Below are 27,094 nucleotides of genomic sequence, written 5' to 3'. Positions count from 1 at the left end.
CTCCAGAATCAACAGAGCTGCCTCCTAACCTTAACATTCGTGGTCTTTCCTCCCTGCTTTAAACCATCTTTGGAGCCCCTATTGGTTCACCGCCAAATCCACAATCCAATCACACCAGAGAGAGAGAGCACAGGTCAGAGTAAATTTTGAATTTTACTGTGCAGTTTACTGGGTTTTTGATTTTTAAGCTTTAAAATAGGTAGTTTACAGCTGGGACTTACATAACGTATCCTGGCTAATCATCGCAAGGTCGGTGCATTTTATCATTGGCACTTCAAGACAAGAATTTGTTTCCAACTTGGAAACATCTAACACGCTGCTCCCAATGGAACAGTGCAAGAGAGAGGGAGAGAGAGTCCCGCTAATGTGCAACAGAATACACCACAAACTGTCATGGGGTCTTGACTTGAGTGGTTAATACAAATGATACTATGGAACCATGTGGGATCCATATCCAACCTTCAGGCCAAGGCAACCACATCAACAGGGTTGCCTGGGCCTTCGCCAGTTTCCTAGAGAGAATACTAGACTACTGCTGGAGAGATTGGGACTGAGGTCAACTGTGCTTCTGTGTCATATCGAATTGGTCGGACGCCCAATAAACTCCCTGCCTCACCCATGATGACGCTGGACAATAACTCTTATTTGTAATTACGATGCTTATAGGGTCATGATGTCTCATTAAGTTGGTCTGCTTAGATGCAGCATGCTGTTTTGAAATAACAAAAGCCCCAGCCACCCAGAATGTTGCTAGATTTGCAATCACACAAAATAACAACGGACAAGTCAGCGCAGATGAATTGTTTACTACACACTGTTATTGCTTTGTGTAAACACAGGATTTTGGCAACGAACGGCTCCTCACCGAAACATTGCTAAGCATGAACACACACCCTCTTCTAGCGTCTATTTATAGCTCAGTGGGACTGGAATGCTTTGATTTGTCTTAGCACCCACTACTGTTAAGGCAGGGCTGCAGATGTGTTTCCCCACCTCGCCTTGTGATCCCTAATGACACTTGTTAACGCCTCCCTAAGCAACTGTACTCAACTAGCCAAATAATGTCCAGATTGACTAGATTAATCATATTTTTTTTGTTTTCAACAGTTTAAATGAATGAGGGACTGGTGCAATGAGTGATTAATTAGTGATTGTTGAAGTGGAAGTGCTGCCAGAGGAAATGCAGTCAGTTGTTGTTTTGAATTATGCAAGGACAGACCGGTTCTGTGTACCTCCTTTGTTTGGGAGGGGAGGAGGTGACTGAGAGTTTGCTCTCTGCCGGTTCTCCTGAACTGCTGAATAAGGTTCATCCACTCTGTTTTGACTACCAAATATTGACTGCTTTGCTTTCATATTGTGCTGATAGTAAATACAGAGAAATGTTGAAGTTATGAAATGGGATGGAACTGGAAACCTGGATTCGGCAGGAAAGTGTGTCGACAGGGGGGGTGATATTGTTTCATGGGATTTCATAATGCTGCGCTCAAGAGGGAAAAATCCATGAGCTATTCCACTACTTTCCACTGGACTTAAGACACTAGAATTCTTTCTGCAAACATTAGAGTATCGATCAGAATCCTATTACATAAGACGGTTGTTTCAGCCAGCGTGGATGTATGCAGTTTCCATATTGATGGAACATATTAGTTCATACAATTCGGAAAAAGGAGGAAAATGTTTTCCAGAGATCGCAAGTTGTGGCAGGAAGGAAATAAGATTCCTTATTGCACAATGACATACCAGCGCTACCCAAACTGAAATTCTGTCAGTCGTGATCTTTTTACAAACTCATGAACTACAGGCTTGCTTGTGTAACTTCCAGTCATTTGAAAGAAAACCCATGTTGCTATATCATCACAAAGCAACACCTCGACTCCTTGATAGTGTGCTGAACTAAAGCATCTTCTTTTGAAATATTTCCACTCTAAGTTCAGTACAGCACTGCTCTATATGCCTGAAAATACAAATACACTCAACTTCTGTTAGTCACAGCAAGTTATAAACTATTACCAGGTTGAAAAAACGCTACTTTTTAATTCAACTATTTGATTAGTCCAAAAGGAGTTAGAGGTTTCAAATCCAGATCCAAATGGAGGCAGAAACCCATGCTTCCCTTTGCCCCCTGAATTTCCTCGGAAAGGTTTCCATGAGACATGATACAATGTGCCATTTCCATATCAAAGTTCCACTGCTTGGATTTAGAAACTCAATCACACATGTTACACTTGGAAAACTAAAACAGGGCAATGCTCTAACCCAGACAACGCTACCTCAATGAGCTGTTTTACAGTGATGGAAAATACTGCATGAACTTGGAAAAAGTGGGCTCTCCTAGCAAAAAACGGAAGTGCAAACTCGGCCGTCTGGACACAGGCAGTTTTCCTTTCTCAAGCTTGTGCCGTATTCATTTACTCATTCATAATTTGAGTTGCATAAGAGTTCCGTAACAGTGGAGGAATTTACATCTGGTAGACAAGGCCCACTGGATAGTTACCCCTAAAACGTAAGCTCTGGGTACTGTGGTTTACAGACTCATTGCCGTCACCTTGTTCACCCCGTAGTCTAGCATAGACTCTCTCACCCATACTAATCCAAGTCTCAATCCAAAACAGATCCTCTGATTAGCCCCCCCCCCACCCCCGAAAAGCACACAGATTTTCCTATGAGTGGCCTTGGGCCTCACGTCACTGATGTCAGCACTGTATCAGTCACTGAGGCGATGCAGAAGGTTTAGCACATGGGATAATGAAGATGTTTTACTACAGGCTGAGACAAAATGAAACTCCTCCACTTTGTTGGGTCTGTATTAAACTGCTTAAAGCCACATGTTCTGCCATAATGCTGTATATGTAGGATGCATTTCATCTATACCATATACATAATGTGGTAGACCATGTTCAACATTATCTAAGCCTACTTGAATTTGTAAAGGTGCTTTGGAATAAAAGGAAAAAAAGGACTTTGTTTGCTAATTCTAATAATAGATTTCCTGGGTTTTAATTCTGTTTATCTGTATTTTGGAACCTATGATAGGCTCCATGCTGCACTGAAAGCCTCAGCAACAGGCACAATACAGCAGTGCTTGAGCATGACACTGACACAGTAGTGTCTCGTTTGACTTGGCTCCTCTGGATGGCTTATTCCACAGCTTCCTCTTCTGGGCAACATATGAACTTGTTAATGGTGAAATGGTTTCTCTTGAAACATTTATTAGTTTGTGTTACCAGCTCCGTGACTAAAGCAGATCTGTCCAAAATAAAATGTGTCTGTGTGTGCCTGACTACCTGATGAAATTTATTTATTACTTTCAATTGCAAGACAACGGGAATTGCAGAGGGTTAAGCTCCTGATTGGAGCCTCTGCCTGCTGTGGTCTATGAGCCTATCTGTGCCTGTTCAGATGAAGCCCAGGCATTAGATCAGGGATTTACAGTTATTGTAGTCAAGGATGTGATAATCAGCCACCTCACCATCAGTTCAACCAGCCTGTTTAACCTCTGCTGCTTAAAGGCCTGGTCAAATCATGTCACCCAGGTGATTAAAGATGTTTGAACAATAAACTCTTTTTCTCAGAGTCCTAATTCATTATTCAGCTGGATGATGGTAATAAAGGAAACCCCAACACACAAGGGATTGGTGCTGTTTTCCAATTCCACATTCACTGGCAAAGCTCTTGATACGGTAACTGAGTGCACAACACAGTAAAACATGAGTTTTAAATACATGTAGAATATGTGAAAGGTTTGCTTATATATGGAGTAAGGTGTGTGATATATACTCCAAGTAGTACTATGAAACAGTTTGCCAAAAACAAATGCTGTGCTATGATGCAAGAAAATGTCATCTTCACTGTGATACAAGAGATACTGAAAGTGATTTATTCAGAGAAGCTCCAGATTGGGAGTTTATAGTTGGGAGAACTAAAGGAGGTCTTCATTTCTCACTCCCTCGGTGACCTCAGGTAGCGACTGTGTTGACACTCGCCTCCCTCCACAACCCAAATAATGAAGTTTCATGTGGAAATGAAAAAGTGAGTCTGTATTTTTGGTGTCCGAGAGGAAACTACATACTTGCCTAAGCTGCATAGATGAATCCAAAATCTCAATATTCTTTTTTTCCCTGGATGCTACCTTATATAACGTCTATTACAATGGAAAATTAGTCCTCATGACTGCTGGGGTCAATCTATCTAGTAGTCTTGTTCAGCCTTTTTTCCAGTCAAGTATCAGAGTCTTATTATGTCAAATAATAAAGATGCAGCAGCTTTCCATTAGAAAATGGATAGTAGCTTCCCTAGTGGGAACAATGGAATTCTCTATATCCCATGTTCAAAACGTCAACTCGCCCTGGGCCTGTAATTAATTGAAATCAAATAAACATTTTAGAGCAGCCAGTCTGGTCTACAATCATTTACAATATTGGAAGACAGATTGTACTGCTTACACAGAACAGTCTACCAAACTGTGTAAAGAAATTTTATGTAGTGTATACTGTAATCAAACATCAGAACTATTTTTCATTTTTTCTCTCTCTCTCCTACAGTGTCCTACAGTAATTTCTTCATCCCTACAATGAAGTTCTTGTGTGCTACTGTCTGAGAGAAGCCGCAGAAATGCCTTGGCGCAGGAGCCGGAGACGTCATGGATTCCTGAGAGTGGGGCTTTGCAGGAAAGCCCTGAGTCTCCGACATGGACCCGCTCCAGGTTTCCATGGCAAAGGCGCACAAACAGGAGGAAACACTGAGGGAATCCCGTTATTTTACAGCATTGGACCATTATAAACACCCAGAGCGGGGAAGGAAGCCGCTCTTGATACTCAAGTAATCCTTATAGAGCTCTAGGAAAGAGACTTCATACCATAACCAGTGCTGTAGCTGATGCGGCTACATGTTTTTGAACAGAAAGGGAGTTTGCGCACAGCTGCTCCGTCGCAGCTACAAGTTTTTGAACATATAAAGGAGTTTTTTTCCCCTGCTTCATCTCGGGTCTACGTTTTTTTTTACCGAAGATCATTCTTCTGCTATGGTTGTTAGAGGAGAATAACTTTTCACCATTTTTATTTTTATTTTATTTTTTACTTATTCTTCAAATGTTTAGAGAGACTTGGAGACTGGCACAGTACCACACCATGAGGTCGATGGATCAAGGTACTGCTGAAGTGTTGTGATTATCTGGTAATCAACCCATTTGATTTTTAATCGATAGAGCAGTGTTAGCCCTGGATGTGTATTGTGTCGTAGCCTAATACTGGTGTGAGCTGTAATGTTATCGCTCAGTTGCCTGTCTAACATTTCTGAGATAGTTGAATGCGTCAGGGAGCCTATTTGGGTAGAGACACGCTGCTGCGCTTAATAGCTGATCAGCGCACAGCGTGGTGTCCCGCTGGAGTTGCATGCCTGGGAAGCAAAGGGAACACATGAAGTAGGCTACTTTTCATTTTATTGACAATAATGAATAGTAAAAAATGAAATAAACGTAACTTAAGTCAAGAAAGGCGAGTTTTATGTTAAGGAAAAGGCGGAAATACAGGCTACTAGATTTTTGAACCAATTAAGCATCAAAGTTAAATGTGTTGAGGTCAATGTTCCATAAGATGTGAGAACAACGCGAGTAGCCTAATTTGTGAATTTTCACCTCCTACGTGTGAATTTGACGGACTAATTGGGGCTGACTATTATCTAATCAAGATTCTGGCCGGGCCCCCAATTACGCTCGCAATAATTTAAAATACAGTGGGAATGCTATATTTGCATTTTTAAATGTGTTTTCACGAGAACTTTTTTTTTTTTTTCACTAGTCGCAAAACATCATGAAAACGTTCCAGGCTCAGGTTTATATTCTGTCTGATACTGGCGCAAAACCTGTTGGCAATGTTGTATAGTGCGCTGGAGGTCACAGGTCAATCGTGCCCAAGATCAAGTGCGGTCTTTGTGGTTGCATGCTCAATGCTTATTAAAAAACAGCTAATTGAACACTTATGCTGGGCTAGATATGTCTTTTCATCCAGCCATCCAATATTTTAATCCTGCCAATCTGTACAATTGTAAAAATGGGATTTGCCGCACCTGTATGGGATCAAATCACGTCACCAAAAAGATCAAACCGGATTAGAAACAGAGGCTGTGTTACTGTGAACATATGCTGTGGGCCACATCATGCACGTTTATCATTTTTGCTGACTGAGCATAGTGAACACTAGGGGGTGAGGGCACCACTGCAGCAGGAATGCCCTATAATCTGATTCCCATAATGTGTATTGGCTTCCTGTCTGTCTAAATAATTCACGATGTAGCAGTGCATCAGAAATATTTCTGTCAAATTAGTTACTGTAATGAATCTAAATACAGTCAGTGGAGTCAGGGGGCGGGGCATCACCATCAGCATCACCAAATACTGTTGTAGTCTAATAAATGATTCAGTAATTGGTGTGTTTATGTCCACTCACCCATTCATTCATACATCCATACATCCATACATATAGGCCTACATACATACTGTACATACACGAGTGCATTAGGCAGGTTTCAAATTTAATGTAATTGTGCAACATAACTCACATACACATACATGCATACATACATACACACACACACACACACACACACACACACACACACATATACATGCATGCTCACATAAATACAGTAGCCTACATACAGTACACACAGTACATACAAACAAACATACAGTAATCCCACTACTGCACCCCTCGTCAATAATAATAGATAACTGATAACTGTTTTAGAAGCTATGGATCGATAAGTGAACACTGGTGCGTAATTGCAACGTGTCAAACACCCGGGGGCAGCAGTACATAGTGTGTTAGCAGAGCTGGTAATCCGCCCGCGGTGCGGTTAATTCATCACTTTCATGCTGCACTTGTGCTTTTTTTTTTTTCTTTTCTTCGACGTATCAACGAACGGGGAGGCGTGATCCACCTCAAAGATGAACTTGAAGATTCAGTATGAAAATAGACCCGCCTTCATCCGAAAATAACTGCGGGAAGCTGAAACAGGAAACTTGTGCGCTTCACCTTGCTCCTCTTGCCGCTCGCCGATGCATCATTTGACACTTGAGCAGGTTCCCCAAACACATCATCATCATCATCATCATCATCATCATCACCGCCGCGACGCCCCTACCGCCGCGTCTCCGTTGTTTTCGTCTGAACCGGGACAATTCGTAAAAAGAAATATAGACAGATGACCGCTTTATACGACGAAAAAGACTTGGAGGAGGAACTGAGTCGAGTGAACTGCCCCGATGAGGATTTGGAGTTTGAGTACCTGTTTGAATACGAGCCACCTTGCAGCGAATTTACTGGGGGAGATCAAGGTTTGTCCGAGGCTTTTTTGGCAGCCTGTGTTGACTCCTCTCCCTCTCTGTTATTTATAGCCTCATATGACTTTACAAAATAATATGTAGCCTGTTAGGGTTAGTGGTGTAAATGAAAAGAAAACAAACAGGAAGTTAATTTCACAGGCTTGATCATGAGGATTATGACATGTAATTATTACCATGTGAGGAAAATGTAATGATCTTTTCGACATATGTTTTTACTAACTTTGACTAACTACTTTAAAATGCAATATCTTTGTCTGCAGGTTTAGTTGTCAGTGCCATCTAGGGAGCACCACAACATTAACCTTTGTAATGAAATTCATAATTGGGAGGGGAATTGATATGTAAATAATGTATTGCTGTGGTGTCACCATAATTGGAATAATGGAAAATATGTTACATAATAAAAATGCTGATCTCTCTTGTGGCTCTTGTTTGAATCATATTATTGACCCGCTCCGTTGGCTTTGACAATATTTAAGATTTTCTTCATGTGTGTTTTAATGCTTTTTCATCCTTGCTCTCCTCTGTAGATGACCCGAACCTTGCATCTCACAAAATCCTCAGCCCTGAGTCTGAGCAGGCCTTCCCTCTGGACCAGGCCTCCCCGTACGGCATCAAGTCCTGCAGTCCCTCCTACAGCGACCACAACACCGAGGTCCTCTCAGGATATGAGCACCAGGAGGCCAGAAACTACCTGGACAACTCGCGGCCCGGGGGCCTGGCCCTGAGCCCGCGGATCGAAATCACCCCCTCTCGTGAGCACTACAGCCATGGCCGGGACTCCCTGCAGAACCACCCGCTGAACATTAGCCCCCGGCCCACCCTCACCGTGCCCGGCCATGACAGCCTGAACTACCGCGAGCCCCAGTGCCTGAGCCCCGCCAGCAGCAACTCCTCCACCAGCTGGCACTCGGAGAGCTACTCCCCCTGGGCGTCTCCCTGCGTGTCGCCCGGCAGCGGCCAGAACGCCGACCTCTGCCCCCGGCTCCAGAACATCCACACCGGCTCCCCCCGCACCTCCCCGGGCACCTCGCCCCGCACCAGCCTGGCCGAGGACGGCTGCCTGGGCCCCCGCTCGCCCTCCCCCAGGCCCGGCTCGCGCTCCACCTCCCCGCAGGGCAAACGCACCTACGACATGTACAGGAACCCGGGGCTGATGCCCGGGCACCGCTCCCGCAGCCCGTCCCCCCACGGCGGGCACATTGAGCACAACATAGGTGCCCACTATGGTACCCACAACAGCCTCGCCGACGCTATGAACGGCTTCGGCACCGGTCAGCCGGGCCTAGTGCCCACTAAAATAGTCAAGACCACCAACCAGGTGTACACTCTGTACCCTGAGAACCACGGAGAGGGGAACTACCTGGTGTCCTGCGACCAGGACGTGAAAAACAAATCTGGTGCTGAGCCTTTCTTTGTTATTCCGCCCATCTGGCCCAAGCCACTGGTTTCCAGCATCTGCAGGTAAATGGGCGGGGAAGCCAGAACTTGTGGCTTGCATGCACACAAGATAATGATCCATTTACACTAAACTTGATTTTCATTATTTCCGTCCTCTTCTATATCCTTTGTTATGTTCCAGCATCCCTGTGGCTTCTCTCCCCCCTTTGGAATGGCCGATCCCCAGCCGCTCAGACCAGTACGAGCTCCACATTGATGTGCAGCCCAAGCCCCACCATAGAGCGCACTACGAGACGGAGGGAAGCAGAGGTGCCGTGAAAGCCCCCACTGGAGGACACCCTGTTGTCCAGGTATGGCCAGAAAACATGAATGAGTTCAATCGACACAAAAAAGCACATTTCACATACACAGTGCTCCTCAAAGACCAAGGCGATTGATTTAACGTTCCAGTTCGGGAGCTAACGCAAGTCTTAAAGCCTCAGGCAGGCCATGACAGGAGGCCTTGCGTGTAATGGTATTTCCTAGTCATTATGCAGTAAGTGCTGTTATTGCCCAGAGCCAGTTGTATGAAAATTACTCTGTGAGTTACCCCGGCTTATTCTGGCCACTCTCACCTTGCTCGCTTCTACCGTCCTCTGCACCTAGTTTGCAACACTTTTCTGAAACCCAGCTGTAACAGCGCGGCCCCAGACATATGACACGTCGTAACCACCGTGCAGCCTCATGACAACACAGCCGCGCAGATTTTTGCCTTCCTGCTTAAAATAGTGTGCTGCTGTGCCCGCCAACCCCCCTCCCCCCGCCCCCCCGGCCCCCCTCCCGGCCCCACGGTTGTAACCACACAAACAGACCTGTGTTTATGCTGTCCATGACTTCCTCATACACAATGGCTTGATGACTGTATGGGTCTCACATGAGCAAGCTGACTTTCAGTGTTGTAACAGCTTTACTTGGCCTGTATTCAAAACTGATGACTACTCGCCTACCTGTGATTAAAATCATTTAGAGAGAAGAAACAAGCTTGCTGAGATGTCATGAACAGCATGTTGAAATTATTTGTGACATGTTTATGGCTGCAAGGCCTAAGTATCGCTCTGACTTCACTTTTTTTTGTGTTGCCGTGGCGACGTTTCAAGGCCTTTTTTGTTGTTGTTGTCGGTGATAGTGGGGACCTGGTGGAAATGAAGCTTTTCTCACTTCTTTTCCATTTTCTGGCCCTCCCCAAAGGCCCACCCTGAGGTCAGTGCTGCCTGGTTTGCCAGGCCAATCAGATGGTCAGGGCTGGCTAGCCACGGCCACACTCCTTCACCTCCTCTTTCCCTTCCTCTATTGCTCTCTCTCTCTCTCTGTTTCCCCTTCCTCCCCTCTCCTTTCCTTCTCTTTCTCACTTTCGCTCGCTCTCCCTCTTTCCTCCCCCTCTCTCCGGCAGCACCTCCTTCCCGCTCTCCCCTCTCTCCCCCTCTCTCTCTGAGCCTCCTACCCTCCACTTTACTTTTCCTACACTGCTCTCTGTCATGACTCACTGCTCCTGCCACTGCCATGACAACCGACCAACTGCTCACATGGCCTGTTGAGTGTTTGCAGTCAACTTCCTCTATTTCACTCACTGTGTCAGCTACCTGGATATGGAGCCAGCACACTCATTCATGTTGCCATAGTTTCTGCTCACATTCGGCAGCTGCTGCGGCGTTTGTCAGTTACGCCGACCAAGACGAGCGTTTCTTCTTCAGCAGTGAATTTGATGTACAGAAGCTGTACAGTCTCTCCATGCTCGTCTCTCTTTCCGTCTGTCTTAGCAACAAGGAAGCTAGATGGGGAAAAAAATTAATGAGTTACCTGTAGTGTTTGTACCATCACTTTGGAATCTAAAATATGGTTGTATTTTCTGACGAAGGCAATGCACAACACTGTTTGTGCAAATACTTTTAAATGCAACTTCATGCATTGTGGTTTTGCATGCATGTTTCCTCAGGAGGTAGTCTTTCTCTCTCTCTCTCTCTCTCTCTCTCTCTCTCTCTCTCTCTCTCTCTCTCTCTGTTGTTGCTCGCATGATTTACATACTGCACCATATTTGGTAACACTTATTAGACACCATGACATGCAACAATATCGTCAACCTTCAATTCACACCATAATATAATATCAATTTCTTCCAACACAGTTTCAAAAAGTATCCCTCACACATGTGTCACTTGGTCAAGCTGGCTGTTTATGATGATATTTACAGTTTCAGTTCTCATAATCTTTTAAGCATGCCAGTGAAAGACAGAATCCCTGCTGAGTTCCTTTGAATTCTTCAGCCAGTTATGAAAGAACAAGTATAAAACGTATGGCCTCGAAGGCCATAGGATGTGAGCTCTCTGCTGGCTGCTGTTCAAGGCTGTAGAAGAGACTCATGGTTTTACACGTGGGTCTGACACTGATTAGAGACCTCAGGGGGAAACTGGATGGTTGTAGAGTCAGCTGCTAACGAGATCTGAAAAGGCAAATGAGCTAAAACAGGAGGATATGAGAAATACAGTCAGTTTAAAGTGCCTTCAACACTTCCTTCACATTTATCTTTCCTCGCCTGACATGAATCATGTAAAAAAAAAATAGGTCATGAAAGGAGATAGGGGATGATAGGAGATACCGCCCTCTTTAGAAACAATTACATGTTGCCAGTAAGCATACATACATTCATTCAATTTCCTGTTTTTTTCCTCTTTTTGTATGTGCAGTTACATGGCTACAGGGGCAAGGAGCCACTGGGCCTGCAGATCTTCATCGGCACGGCAGACGAGCGCATCCTAAAGCCCCACGCCTTCTACCAGGTGCACCGCATCACCGGCAAGACGGTGACTACCACCAGCTTCGAGAAGATCATCCACGGCACCAAAGTCCTCGAGATCCCCCTGGAGCCAAAGAACAACATGAAAGCAATGTGAGAATATTAGAATGCATATTTTTGAATAATTAAAAAAAACTTAAATGTACCACCCACAGACTCACAAACACACATATTTTCGTAGTAATTTTCCATTGTTCAGTTTTGCATAAATCCCTCTTCTCTGTCTCAGAATTGACTGCGCTGGGATCCTGAAGCTCAGGAACGCAGACATCGAGCTGAGGAAGGGAGAGACCGACATCGGCCGGAAAAACACTCGCGTTCGCCTTGTGTTTCGCGTGCACATACCTCAGCCAGGAGGACAGCATATCTCTCTGCAAGTGGCCTCACATCCCATAGAGTGCTGTAAGCAACTATATATTAAGTACAATCCAGTTATGCCTGTTGTGCTATTTGTACTGATTGTACTGGTTTTGAGTCCTCTTTGTGGGCTTCATGAATTCTCCATGTATGCTTTCTCTTGAGGTGAAACTGACGATGCTCACCAGATTTAATATAAAGTAAACATGGTAAAAAATGAACCCGCATTCAAATGAGCTTGGAGTTGGGCTGATAGTCCAGAGTCCTACGCACAAAGACGTCTTTATGCTACTAGCACTTGCAGCCATCCAGCAGGTACACGCTGTGTGTGTGTGTGTGTTGTGGCTGTGAGTGTGTCGGTGTCTGCGTACCTGTTAGTGTGTGTGTGTGTGCTCTAGTAAAGTCTGTGTTTGGGTACATGAGTGCATATGTACACAGTGTTATTAAAGCACCTGGCATAATCAAAACTCAAACAACACGGCCCTTTATCTGGCTTGGAACAGCTCCCGCGGCAACAAATAGCATTCAGCGTGTCAGTGGAACACAAAGTACATACACTATGCTCTTGTCACTGTAAAACAAAACACGGTGATGCAGAATATGATATCACTTTATAATTGTCATTTCCCATCGCCGTTCCCATCTCGGACAGGGCGGCACAATAGCCGCTATCTACCTGTTCAGGACAGTTGGCGTCAGTGAAAGCCAATGGAGCGTGAACCCGCCTACTACGACACCTATGGCACATCTGTCAGGCAGGCCGATAAGCAAACCGTGTCAGCGCTGCTGTGTTTGAAGAGATAGGGCCTCTTTTAGTGTCATCCTCTCTTTGTTTTGTTGACGCACGGCGTAGTAGGCCGAACAAACCTGTTCAAAGGTCACAGGGTTGTTTGTCGACACCTCAACTCGCCTCAGTGGGTATCGAATTTCAGCCGAACTAAAGGGTGACAATAAGCTACAATATGAGGAAGCTAGATCCTCGTCGTTAAAGTCTCTAAAGTGTCTACAAAGCTGACAGACATCCCTGACTGTGTTGTATACTGTACATGCAGTGATTAAAGAGAATGTTTATTTCTTGCCTAATCGTCCTGAACATGGCCAGAGTGGTTACAGTCCTACTGGTTTACGCAGCTACACAACCAGGAAATCAGCTGGGACGTAACACAGTGCTACCGTCTTCATAAAGGCTATAGGGTCTGCTGAACATGTGACACTCCACTGTGTAATTTTGGATTGACAGCTGCTACAGCTTGTATAGATCTAGGACATGAAAACATGTTCAAGCAATAATGACTGACAGCCCATGGTTTGGTGAAATTTACTGACTTACAGTATTGCACAATAAACCACATTAACCACATGATAAAATTAACTGGTTATCAAGTCCTTTAGTTTTCATCTTCAGGGTAAAACCTGGCAACAAGGCACATAGAACTTATATAGACTATAAGGTATATAGATAAGTTTGGCTGCATACAGGCAAACTAAACTGCTAGACTTGCTTGTTCATCTCAAGTGTTGATTTGACAGATTGAAATTGCTGCCTTCTAAACTGATAGGAAGGATTGTGATTTTGTAATGAGTCAGCATCACTTATTTAATGTAAAGCACAGCCACTTCTTGTTCCTGTGTAGATGTGGAAAATCAATGCAAAGCTGCAAAGTATAGTATGTCCTCTCACTGTGCGTTCACTCACATTCTACGAGTTATACGCTGGTTCACGGTTGGTTCCCAGCTGGGAAGGAGTTCCTGATGTCTTCCTTCCTATGTGAGTGGAAGTCTCAAAAGTGCAACTGTAGACGGACACTGAATGCAACACCCCACTCCTCTGTGTGTCCCTGCAGCCCAGCGTTCAGCCCATGAGCTTCCCATGGTGGAGAAGCAGGACATGGACAGCTGCTCTGTCCTGGGAGGCCAGCAGATGATCCTGACTGGGCAGAACTTCAGCTCCGATTCCAAGGTCATTTTTATGGAGAAAACCCAGGGTGAGTCACATTCGGATCCTGTCGCATTCACATCTGAGTGAGCAAAACTCACATCCTCTGGGAAAGAGTCATTTTCTGTTTCACAAAAGAAGCAGAGTCAGATGGTAACTCTCTAAGATCTGTGACAATGTAGAGTCTTTGACAGATTATATCTATGCATCTGTTGTTTCTGGTATTACATGACCTAATTTCACACTGAACACCACAGCAGTAGTGATAACTAATGAGCTATTACTCAGTGAACATGATTACCCATGATTACCCATCAGATTCAGTGATATAGCTTTCAAATTTCATACCACACCATGGCCTCTGCGATCCTGTGTAGACGGAGCCACATGCAGTTTACCTATGAGTCATTTGCATGATCCAGATGATAACTCTGCTGCCTCACTTCCCTTTGCCCTTTTCTCCCTGGCTGACTTCCATGATGTCTTATCACTCAGATCGGCCTTTTGTCGTGTAATGAACAGTGTTGTGTGCCATATAAAAATCTTCTTGGGGAGGTCGGTTCACATACTTTTTGTCGGTGTCCCTGGTTTACTCTTAGTTTTAACTCTGAAATATGTCTGGATGGAATCAAATGCTCTGTTTTGATCTTCGTTTATGGTAACATCATGACATAATCATATTTTTTTACCATCTATTATCTAATTTTAATACCACATGTAGTAATTGGACTATTTTCTACAACATTTTTAAGACAAAGTTGAGTGATTTAACCATGATTGCTGTAAATTAATGCTCCTATATCATTGATATACTGACAAAGGTCACCCTGCCGTCATTTGAATCCTGACTTTTCCTCAGTCACAGTGTATTTGCATGGTTCTGGGACGTGTCACGTGCCTGCTTCATTATTTTTCATTAGTAACATGATTGAGAGAAAAGATAATGCGTGCAATTTTGCAAAGAGTAAATTGAGCTGGATTTATATTGTGGAAGTATTGCCAGTAGTCTATCTGCCATAAATCATGTCTAGTTTTTATTTGCGGTTCTCAACAGTATACCTCAAGCTGCTTGAGAGCTGTCTGATCTGTCTGCATGGGATCATGAACGATGTTGAGATACTTTGTGTTTGAGTGAGCATATGGTCGTGTGACTCACTGACTCCACTGCTGTCTGAGAGTGGAGCGCTTGGCTTTTTAAATGTGGGCTCTCCAGGGGCCGCCTCGACTAAAAGTTGGAGCCGCGTACCCGAGCCGCTTTTTTTTTTTTTTTTCTTCTCCGGGGTTCCCTGCCGCTGTGTTACGACACACCGCAGTAATGGCCAGCAAGACGGAGACGGAAAAAGAAATCTTACGAAAAGGGATTGCCATTGTTTTGGAGAGTTTCTGTATGACACAGAGTTCTGGACCAGTGCAGCTGTGAAATCCCTCTGAATGAGAGACAGCTGCCTCTGGCTGGGGCTCCCCTGGCTCTTATGCATGGACAAGGTTGTACGAGGGGAAGAGGAGCTTTCCCCCGGCCAAGTCGAGCCTGCTCAGCCCACTCTCCAACTCCCTCCAACTCACCCCCATACACAATTATCTCCAGAGCAAGAGAGAGAAAAAAAGATGGGGTATCCCTTAGAGTAGAATTGCAACAAAACGCAAACAAACTCAAACGCCAAGAAAGCAGTAGTCATCCCCTTTTGTTAGTGAAATGGAGCAACTTGTTCACGAAAATAAAGTTGAGAAAAGAAAAAAATAAGTAATTTTGGCAAGATGTGTGGAATCCCCCTTTCTCCTGCTGACTCATTTAAGCCATGTGTGTTTAATTTGCAATCTGACAGAGGGTTTCCCACCTAACATTAAAACAGAACTCAATGCACCACAAGTTATATTGTATGTTACAGCTCAATAAAGGCCATATGGAGTTTACGAGCACATTTTTGACAGCAGTTGTTTTGTAAAGACGATGCTTGTTGTTAAATGAGAACTTCAATGTAACGTGGTGAAGCGGGGATGTAAGTAGAGGATGAACGCAAACCATAATCGCTGTTGACATGGAACAGTGCTAATGCTTCCAATGCTCAGTACTTTGTCACAGCACAGTGTGGAGTAAAGTTGCAGTCCCTTGCCCACGTTCTCTTCCTTCTACATTAAGTCTTGATTTCGTATCTTTCTGATGAATAGGCGACTGTATGTGCGTTTGGGGCAGATCCGTAGATCAGCTCTCCCTTGAGGTGTGCTCGCTGGTGTAAGAGGAAGTGGTTTTAGTAGTGATATGATCTGCATGCACAAAGAGGCCTTTTCCCTCCACTTGAATTTGAAATCACATGGCGCACAGGTCGCAACGTGTAAATGCATGAAGGAATATTGAGAGGTAGTCTTTTTTTCAATTGTTCAATAATGTGTCTTTTATGTACAAAACATTCAGAAATGTCATTAAAAGCAGTGAAAGAAAGTAAAAACACAAAGGACCAAATGAATTCACAATAAGAATAACATCTGAGCTGGAGGAACTTCCCTGTATTGGCTAGGATGCAGCATTTTCCTAACAGGAGGCTTGAGAGTTACAGCATTACATAACTGTCTAATATATTATGTACTATGCTGGAAATGACCAAGAGCCTCATGCTAGTCTTAAATACCACATAAATTTAATTAGTTAGTTAGTTTGGGCATTTTATTGATAGAATAAAATCCTCTTTAATCCCTTTCCTGTGCAACATGAGACCATTTTAATTATTTGTCTTCAGTGATTAATTGATCTCTCCTCCCTCCGTTCTCTATTTCACTTTCTCTCTTTGCTTCTCTCTAGATGGGCAGCAAATCTGGGAAATGGAGGCGACAGTAGACAAAGATAAGAGCCAGCCTGTAAGTACAACTCATCCAGCTGTCCCGCAGATGACCCGTCATACCTGCAATACACATTAGACCTGGAAACTCTCCTGACTTAGTAGTTTAGTTGGAAACAAACACAAAAAAGATATTTTGGGCTAGTACAGCACGTAATCCCACACTGAAATGGAACAACCATGTGTTGCAGAATATGCTGTTCGTTGAGGTCCCGTCCTACAGAGACCCGTCCGTCTGCCACTCTGTCAAAGTCAACTTCTACGTCATCAACGGCAAGAGGAAGCGCAGCCAGCCGCAGCACTTCACCTTCACACCACTGCCAGGTAGGAATCGTGTTTTGAATAGATTAGTTTGTTTGATTATTGAATAGACATCTAAAGTATAGACTGCTTCAGCTCTTTCCTCCCAGGATGATTTACAGCTGCGTCTCCCTTCTTTTTGTCTTCCTCACAGTTCCGTCCATCAAGACAGAGCCCTTAGATGAGTATGAGGCGGGCCACATGGGCTTCGCCATGCCTCAGATCTTGGGCGTATCCCCCCAGTCCTACTATCATAACCCCCGCGCCATCCTCCACCAGGACAACGGCCTGGTCTCCAGCATGGCCTCCTGCCAGCAGGGGCGTCCGGGCTCCGGCCTTCCAGGCCAGGACCCCCACTTTCAGCAGCAGAGCCCGGCCATCGTCTACTCCCGCGGGGGCAAGAGTCTCAGCGGCGGCCCTGGCCTTTACCAGCAGCCCGGGGGGATGATGCCCGACCCTCACCGCTCGGTGCTGGTCCACACCGGTTCCCCGGCCCAGTCCGGAGGTCCCGTCGGCGTGGGCCAGCACCCTTCTATCATCCAGTTCTCCCCCACCAACCACCACCTGCTCCGGGGAGGAGAGCCTCAGCCTCTCCCCGCGCCGCAGCCCGACAACCAGCAAATCATCTACTGCGACGGCTACTCCCCGCAGGCGGCCGCCGCCCACTCCCCCACGCCGGCCCAGGCCCAGGCGGCGGTGTCCCACCCTCAGCACTACCCCACCGTCATCCAGCAGCAGCCGTACGCGCAGAAGGGCCAGCAGAAGGGCAGGGCGCCACCCGGGACGGGGCAGATGGAGGCTCCGGGAGACGGGCAGAGGAGGGTGACGGTCAAGGAGGAGAACCTGGACCAGGCCTACCTAGATGATGGTGAGTGTAAGTTCATGCTTTTATACTCTGTGTGAGTGGGACAGCTTGTGAATGTGTGTGTTTGTCTGCTAAAACGTAACTGTAATGAGGGAATAATCTGAGGGTTTTTTCAGTTGTTTTTATTTTAGGCACAGGAGAAACATTCATTCTCATTGCAGAAAAAGTGATGAATATGTGCAATTCCTTTTCTGAAGGAGATAGACGTCAAACGGAGATAAGACTTTTCCTAAGAACAATTCGAGGATATTTACAGTATGTGCGCCATCTCCCATTCACATATCCCCTGTCCATTCTGTGCGCTATACAGCATCCCTCTGAACAAGGCCGACAGAACAAGCTCACACTGTTAAAACAATCCTTGCCAGGAGGTGTAGTTATGTTCCACTCAAGGTGGAAATAACAGGGATTATGAGTCATATGTTTATACTTACGCTTGTCAACCCCATTACCCTCTGACAGAATTAATGTCAGGCCACATCCAGCAGCAGTCAGGAGGGTGAGCCTCTTCCTTTTGTAAAGGTCCTTCAAACTACATGTTTTATAATATAATGACCTGCCCTGATAGTGGTATCCGTATAGTCTTTGGTCCACGTGAAGCCAGTGGAGGAGTTTAAGTTTGTCGTCATGCTGCTCCATTCACCAGCGGCCACACTAATGCTCCTTCTGCTTGTCGCAGGGTTCGTCTGGCACCGCCACACATCAGGAAATGAGCCTTTGGCTTTTTTTTCTCTCTCACTAAAAAGAGAGAGAGAGAGAAAGGGAGGGAGAAAAAAGTGTCACTCTCCTGACCGCCTGGATATGTTGACACTGTTATGAAGTGAAAAACAACTTCCATGGCAACCATTGTCAAACAGTGGAACGGGCTGCCTGGGAGAGCTGGGGAAAGCCTCTTTGTTTGTTATACTTGGCCAGGGCTTCCCCTTGGCCTTACGCCCCTCAATTCTGTGGGGGAACCCACCAGAGGATTAGCTTTTTTTCCAACCGCGGGATTCTGCCAATCTGGCACAAGAAATTCCTATTTGCAGCTGCTCTCCTCCAGAAATCCAGCCTGATCCCTGTAAGATAGCGGGAGGGCGGAGGGTAGTCCGCAGGAAAAGGGAAGGGGCTGTGCGTGTTTCAATGGAAAAAATGAAACGAAGAAAAGAGGCCAGCAATGGAATTTGTGTTTTTTGGATGGAACTTGCAGGGTTTCCCTCCTCAGTAAACAGCAACAGGGTTTAGAGTTAGCGAATTAACAGGGAGTTATAGGAACAGTCAAACTGGGCCCGCTGTGTTTGATCCTCCCATGATCAAAAGGTGATGATGAACAGCCAACTCCCCACCAAGGTGCCTCTGCATCTTTGTTCTGTTTTGGCATTACTCTAGTAGCACATTACTCTCTCCCTGGAAATCTCATAAAAAAAATAATTGCAGAATTAGCAGTTACTTGGATTTAATTGCCTTCTTTTATCCAAAGCACTGGAGGCTATTTTCACCATTATTATATAAACATGCTTCAGAAAGGAATAACAGCAATAGAATGATTGACATGTATGTAATACCGCATCCCTAAATGTTAAGAACATTATGCATAATGGAGCTTGCACAAGTATTATGCTGCTACACAGGCCAACAGTAACAGTTTGATCGTCTTTTCCCAGGTTATCAGACATGATAGCCATGAATCCACCCACTCACATCATTGGTAGTGTCTAGTCATTGCTGCGAGAAAAAAGGGGGCTGCCCCATATTCAAAACATTTTTCAGACAAAGGGTGAGAAGATAACGAAGGGCAAAAAGTCCCACTGTGTTTTACTGCAAAGGTGTTGAGGTGTGGGCATGACCACACAACAATTATTTATTTGGAAACATCAAAGACATTTTCACCGAAATAACAAAGTCAACATTACTCATCCTGGTGTGTGTTTCACTCGGTACTCATTTTTGAAAAAATGAAGACACCACATCCTGGTATCGTCACAGTTTTGTGGTGCATAACTGTCACATCTCTGAGGTGTGTCACCTTTAGAATGCTAAATGAAAGTCAGGTATTTCACTTTAAGTAAACCAAAACTGGGTTCACGCCTCCTCCCACACAAGGGGCTTGCATCTGCCGCCCTCATACATGTTCCCATGCTACCTAGTTCTAGTAAAGACAAGTTCCCTTCTCAAACACTGTCAGTTGCCAGTAGTGATACTTGCTGCCCTGACTGTTTATCAATTCTCTGATCTGATTGAGGCATCCTGGCCACAATCCCATTCATAATGAGCCTAAGATTCATGATTCATAAATGCTAAATAATGATTTAGATTTGTTGAAGTGAACGAGGTGCCTGCAGAAACCTGCTTTTCCATGGGACAACAGAGGCTAAGAATGTTTTGGTCCACAAAAGTTGCGAGCCACATAGTTTGTGAACAACAGGTTAAGAGGCACTGGCATGGTCTACAAAGGCTGAGAGTGACAGATTTAGTGGGTGTGGAATAAAGCCCAGAGGCAGTGGAGCGGGTGAAATTGTTCCAGCAGGTAGAGATCAGGGCAGGAGAGATAAAGCACACAGAAACAGGCTGCTGGACACGCATTAGTTTCAGCTCACTTCCATCCCATTTAAGAGGCCAGATTAAATACACAACCTGGCATCCCCTCTGATACAGAAGGTATTACGGCCATACTGCTGAGTGCATGACAAATGCTTCAAGAAATTGATATTGTTTTACGTACAGTGTAATGTTATGTGAAACGTTTGCTCGTTCTGTGAGTTTGCTTATTTAGGGAGATTTTTGTACATTTAGCTTCTCTAGCATTCAGACACAGAATCTGAGGTTAGACTGGCAGTTAGCTGACAGTCATTCATACCACTGGGGCTGCAACTAACGGTTATTTTCATTATCGATTCATCTATTGATTATTTTTTCAATCGATTAATCATTTAGTCTTTAAAGTGTCAAAAATAATGACAAATGCTCATCACAAGTTATCAGAGCTCAAAGGGATTCTTAAAATTGCTTACTTGTCTGACTAGTAGCCAAAAAGAGCCCAAAGTATTCCTTCTATAATGATGTGAAATGGAGAAAAGCCAGCAAATCTTGGTCTTTGTGAAGCTGTAACCAGCAGAAGTTTGGTATTTTTACTTGATAAATGACTAAAATTATTATTCCCTTACCAAAATTATAATCGATTAATTTCCAGTCAATTGCCTAATCAGCACTACTTTATCTTTTCTCTCTATGGGATTCAGCTTCATGTTGAATTACAATCCAGCAGCAACCTTTCTTGAGTGCATCCACTCACATGCAACCTGTGAACATACTGTATACCCCCCCCCCCCCCCCCCACACACACACACACACACACACACACACAGTCACTCCATGAACATGCAGATCCATGCAGACACACACAGAGACACACACACACACACACGCTTTACCCATTCCAGCTCACAGCGGGCAGTGTGCAGCGACTGAGTCAGCTACTGTACAGGGTGTCTCTCTCTCCTCCCACCGTCGGTTGGTAAACAAGCCGGCTCATTGGTGCAGAACCCAGGAGCCAGACACTCACCTATTGTGCAGACTAGTCTGAGTGTTCCCTGGGCCAGCCTCAAATGGCCGGTCCGTGCCAACCCTTCATTAGGCTCAGTAAAGCCCCACTGTATGTTGCCCCGCTGCGGCGCTCCTGCTGCCTCTCTGAGCTTGTTTTATGCTCAGGAAAAATCCTGTGGCACCGCTGGGGAGATGAAAGTTTCTTTAAGGCATTAGGTGTCAGAGGGAATTCCACTAGAGACTAAAATAAACAGGGACGCTGAGGCTGTGACGACAGCAGAGCGCCCGGTTTGGCCGCTCCTGCCGCTTCGCAGCACTCAGATGCAGCTCCGGCTATAAAATGTGCTTAGTGTTGAGTTGCTGTAATGGGTTTATTTCTCTTTCACATCTGCAAATGATCAGGTAGAACGGCAGGGAGAAAGAGAGAGAGGGGGAGAGAGACTGGTTTGTTGGTGGGAATAACACCTCTCTCCCTCTCTCTATCTTTCTCTTATCCTCTCCTGCTTGCTACTTATCCAAATTAATATGCTTGCATCTTATGCACAGCGCTCTACTGCAGGTTTGGATGATTTTTATCTATTTATTTTTGAGTTGGTATTGCAGTAAAGTCTGTTCTGGCCTTCGTAGTCTGATCTGCTCTGAGATGCTGCTGCGTGGGTGAGATGGTGTCTGATTTCACTTTAATGTGTGTTTTAACAGTTATACTACTTCCCTTGCCAGTATGTAGATCAAAGCTCTAAATAGCGCTATCAAACGCCAACTCAATAAAGTCCCCTCTAAATTTCTCCTGGAGTGTAAGATAGCAGTGTTTATGATTATGTACAAACTACAGCTAGCTAGTGTTTCAGGCTGTTCAGCCACAATCTTAATCTGTTCATTTTTATTTATACCTTCATTTATTTAGTTTAGTCCCATTGGGATTAACGATGTCTTTTACAAGGGAGACCTGGCCAAGACAACAGCAGCACCTTTAGTTACAGACAGAAAAACAAAAGCATTTCATGATGCATAGATAATGTTAGACAGTGTGAGACATAAAGGAGAGAGCGATGGAGGGAAAGAGAGAGAGAGAGAGAGAGAGAGAGAGAGAGGCACAATCCTAACACAGCCAACCTAATTTAATCTGCAACTCATTTTAAATGAGTATACTGAAATTAGTAAGTAAATAATTTGCTTACAAACTACATCTCCACCTTTTGTATTTGAAAGGATATTTGAGGAAAAACTGCTAATATTAATCCTCTAACACGTGACTACACCTTCTAGTTAAATTGCCCTATGCCCAAATCCCAGTATAACCCATTACCATTGATATAAAATCATAGACATGATATGTGCTGCGGATGGCATGGTTACAAAGCAAAAAAGCTTTTTTGGCCCACTTTGAAGCGCTCGTATTACTCATCGGTCCTAATGAGTTCCCAGAGGCGCGGCGGAGGCAGTGACACCGGCCCACAGTGTCGGAGTGCCAGTGTACACAGACGCACAGCGGGCCCCCGGCCTGCGCCGCCCTGATAAAGAGCAGAGCAGAGCGCAAAGAGGATGTGGCGTATCTGGAGAGACGGCATGTTACGCATACTAGACATTCCTGCCTCGCCTGCGCGGCTCCCTATTGTCAGCGGGACTCGGGCCATGCTCAGATAGACGTGAGCGGACGTCATGGCGGCCTGACACAGTAGCAAGCAGGTGAGGTCATCCTCCCTCTTCACGTTCCCCTCCGAGTCCAATTAGGACTCGCAAAGCTCTGACTCATGATGGTTCATTTGTCCACTGAGGCTCTTAAATTGCTACACAGTGACAGGTATATAGAGTCTAATTGTATTTTATTTTATTTTGTATTAATTTATTATTTTTTAGGTCAGGTCTAGTCTAGGCTGGGCATTTTCCAGACCTTATCAAGCTGTGTATTATTATTTTTCTTTTTAATTTACCAAACCATGACACAGGTATGCACCCCGCACATCTTGGTTCTATTTTTAGAACCTTGAAACTGTGAAAGTTTCCATTTAAACTCCCTTTCCCCCACCCATGATGTGTATACACACACATACACACACACACACACACACACACTGTATCAGCAGAGCAAGAGGAAGCAATTGCCTATAGGCTTTAGCATAGCTCTACCCCTAGTGGTGACTCAACACCAATGCAGCAAGCAATATTTATCTGCCTTCCACAATACTGCACTGCACACAAATCAACCAGACCATGCTTCATTTGTGTGATTCCACAATATTTCAGGAATGAAAATACGAAATAGTTCACTTTTTAATGTTGTTAAAAGGGTTCTGTTGCAACAGTGTTTTGGGATTTCATTGTTCACTCACTTTCTAACTTCCCTCTTTCTCTCTCTCTCTCTCTGCTCTACAGTGAATGAGATCATAAGAAAGGATCTGACTGGTGTCCAGGCCAGAGGGCAGACATAGAGGAAGGACCTGAGCAGGAAATGACGTCATGCGCCCCCCCCCACCCAACCCCCGACCCCTCCGACCCTGCAGCGTGGTGACACACCACCCCCACACCCACCCCAACCCCCACCCTCTTCTCTTCCTCGTCTTCTCTGCCCACAGCGATATAGATGTCAGCTCCCTGCCATCATGCTGTCGTTTGCTTTGGATGTTTCCCTGCAATAAACAGCTTCATTTGGCAAACAGAGAAGAATTCATTTGACCCACAACTTCTACCGCCAAACACCCACCAGGGGTGAACCGACAAGAACCAACAGGAGAATCTGCCTTATTTTGTTGACTTTATTTTCAGGTTTAAGCAAAGATACAGTTTGTTTTGCCAAGAAAGAATGAGAGAAAACAGGGGTGAAATAAACAAGTCCCCAAAAACAGCACCAGCCATATTACCCAGGCAATAAACTCACATCCAGTTGGCTCCCACATGTGCCATCCTAGTGAATGATAATTATGTAGCATGTCATTGTTTCACAAGAAATTGGTGAGATTTCTTTTTGGAGAAAAGTAATTGGGTTGTCAACAGGTTGACTTCTTGTACCAAAAAGTCGCCTCAATTCTAACGCTCAAATATTGTAACATTCTTTGTGGCCAAACCCTCTATTTTGTCTAATATATCTCTATCTTTGTATGCAGTTTTACAAGAAAAGGTTGTCTTAAGCTTACACTTACACTTTGATCATCTCATTTTAGGTGCAGTTTTCTAAGTAAAAAGAAGCGCACACTGCCTTAACCATATACAAATGAACTGTTGTGGCACCTCCTAATATGCACTGTTTTCAATAACGGGGGTCAATGTTGTTTCTTTTTTTATAATATTTGAGTCATGTGAATAATGTACTATTTTATATTAGTAAAATATATGTTGCATTATATTCAGGTGACATGCCAAAATGGCTTCACAGGGGCCTGTGATGCTACAGCTACAGCTTGGGGCTACATTTTTAAATTGAGATTCATGCTCCAGTTGATTTTCATGCAACTTTGTATTGACAATCATTCAAAAAATGGATCTGATTTCTGACTCTCGGAAGCCAAAGTGAGGGATTTTGCCCTTTGTGTGCCAGCTGTGCTCTTGTGTTGAGTGTTGTGCATCCAAAATGCCTCACACTCAGGTCTGAAGGTGGTTTTCTTGCTTTTATATCAAATGTTTGTCTATTTTATTTGTATTTCTCTAAATATTGATTGTAATAACATCTGTGGCTGTTTACACGGTCCCAGAGAGCATATCCAAAGCCTATTTCTATGTATATCGTTTTGTGTATAGTTAATTGAATTCTGAGTTTATCTATAATGACAATCAATATACTCAAAACTAAGTGTGTGCCTATGCAGAGGCATCATGTTTGCAGATGTAGTGTGCTTTACTTTTCCAAGACAATCCCACATTTTTCAAATGAAATATATTTTTTCAACATCTATTTTTCATTACACTTTTTACGCACTGTAAGCACATCAAAACAGAATGTTTAGGGATAGATGGATATTTCATGTGCTAATAGAGCTTGCATTGATAAAAATAGTGGTAGTTTCAAAAGTAAAATTATTTTTGTAAGACTTGTAATACTTCACAAAGTGAATTGGAGTAAATTATAAGTGCCAGGTGCCATTTATATGACTGTAAAGAAAAACAAAAAAGTTAAAAGTAAAGTAAATAGTTTAAAAGATGTGATAAAAGGAAGACTGAATCTCCATGTTTGATATTTGATATGGACCTATTTGATAGAATATAAGATTTTATTTTGTAATATTAGTAAAGCTGATATTAATAGATCTGTTAAGTAAATGATTTTTTCCCATTGAGCCATTCTCTCAATGTACAGCACAAGTGTATTTGACATTTCTTGAATGTAATCTATATTGAATAGTTTGTTCCCTTTCTGTAAATATTAGATAGAAAGTGTATAATGATTGTCCATGTCTTAGAGTTAATAGTTAGAGTAGCCTAAAATAGGAAAGATTTGTTGTATGTAATGCATCTTTTAACTGTCAGTCTATTTGTGTTTATAGTATACACAAAGTTGTAGTCATCAGTAAATATGTTTTAATCTGTTTTATTATAAGGGAAAACTATTTCCATAAAGAGCAACAGGGGTAACACTCAAAAGTAAACATTGCTCACATGTCATAGGCCGATAGTTACTGGTCTCTTTTCAAAAGGGAATGAGGATACATGAAACTTACAAAAGTATTCCTCAATAGTTTATATTTTTGTTTATATTTTTTATTATTTTGCAATCTCTGGTAATGAAAAGGTTATTAATACCATCTTATTTTATTTTTCTTGTTGATAGTCGTCTTCTATTTGTTCTATTATGAGTCTGCTAGACTTTGTGTCTCCTTAAACAGTTTCTGTTTCATCCTATTTTTGTATCCTTAAAAAGTAGCAATAAATCATAACCATATACAGTACCATCACGGTTGTCCTGTTTTGATTTATGACTGTTCTGCAGTTTCTTTCAAATTAGATTAATAGAATGAATGAAAAAACAAATGAATCAATCAATGAATCAATCAGTCAATCCGTATATTGTGTCAACAACATGGCTAAGTGGAGAAACATAGAAACATTTAGAAATTCTGTGCTTGCAGAACTATGAATTGTTTGACCTCCACTAGAACTTTGGTACTTAACAACTAAAACCTTATGAGGAACGTTTGGCAGTGTAGATTACACACTGAACATTATGGCCTCATAACAACACTGAGATTTGTCTCTGGACTTGAAATGGTTAGTGGACCTTTTGCCAATTAGTAGGCAGTGTCTGACATTAGGTCTGTGGTAGAGACAGCTCAAAGGTGCCTCCTCACTCTGTTTAGTGGCTGTTATGAGAGGAAAAGTTGAAAATGAGTAGACCCACAGCAGACAGTGACTCATCAAGTCCCCCCCCCCCCTAAATAAAACAGCTCCCCTCCTGCCTGTCCTGAGTTCCCCTGGAACAGACACGCTCACAAGAAGACCTGTTCTGCTGTGGTGTCCCTCCTCCCACCATGTTTGTTTTTAAGAAGCATAAGCTGAATTTATGCAGCATGAAAATACTCCTATCTTACAGTTGAACCCAATAATATGTGCTATTTACATAGGCGCACACGCTCATGCACACAGACACGCACGCTTTAGGTCTCCACCCCTCCCTCAAACAAATAACAACAAGAAGGGAACTCACATGCCCAGCGGCCCTGTTGCCATGGAGACAGCTTGTTTGGAGCCTGTTCCCGGTGTCGGGAGGAGGGCTCTGTGAATG

At 43.9% G+C, this 27,094-nt stretch overlaps 1 protein-coding gene across 1 annotated transcript; it reads left to right on the top strand.

Moving 5' to 3' along the window:
* Positions 1-7,059: 7,059 nt before the first annotated feature.
* Positions 7,060-26,253, top strand: nfatc2a (nuclear factor of activated T cells 2a). Its single transcript, XM_071525539.1, has 10 exons — positions 7,060-7,333; positions 7,873-8,806; positions 8,925-9,093; positions 11,464-11,666; positions 11,803-11,975; positions 13,775-13,915; positions 16,661-16,716; positions 16,889-17,021; positions 17,152-17,865; positions 23,758-26,253. Exons 1-10 carry the CDS (start codon positions 7,201-7,203, stop codon positions 23,811-23,813), a joined length of 2,712 nt encoding a protein of 903 aa, XP_071381640.1. The 5' UTR covers positions 7,060-7,200; the 3' UTR covers positions 23,814-26,253.
* Positions 26,254-27,094: the final 841 nt, after the last annotated feature.

The sequence above is a fragment of the Centroberyx affinis genome, unplaced genomic scaffold (assembly GCF_046629955.1).
Source record: "Centroberyx affinis isolate AG114_WGS23_722 - 3 ecotype Tasmania unplaced genomic scaffold, CSIRO-AGI_Caff_v1 ptg001304l_1, whole genome shotgun sequence".
In the NCBI taxonomy this organism is placed as follows: domain Eukaryota; kingdom Metazoa; phylum Chordata; class Actinopteri; order Beryciformes; family Berycidae; genus Centroberyx; species Centroberyx affinis.
Note: the sequence above shows the minus strand (reverse complement) of the source record. Positions and strands in the feature narration are given on the sequence as shown.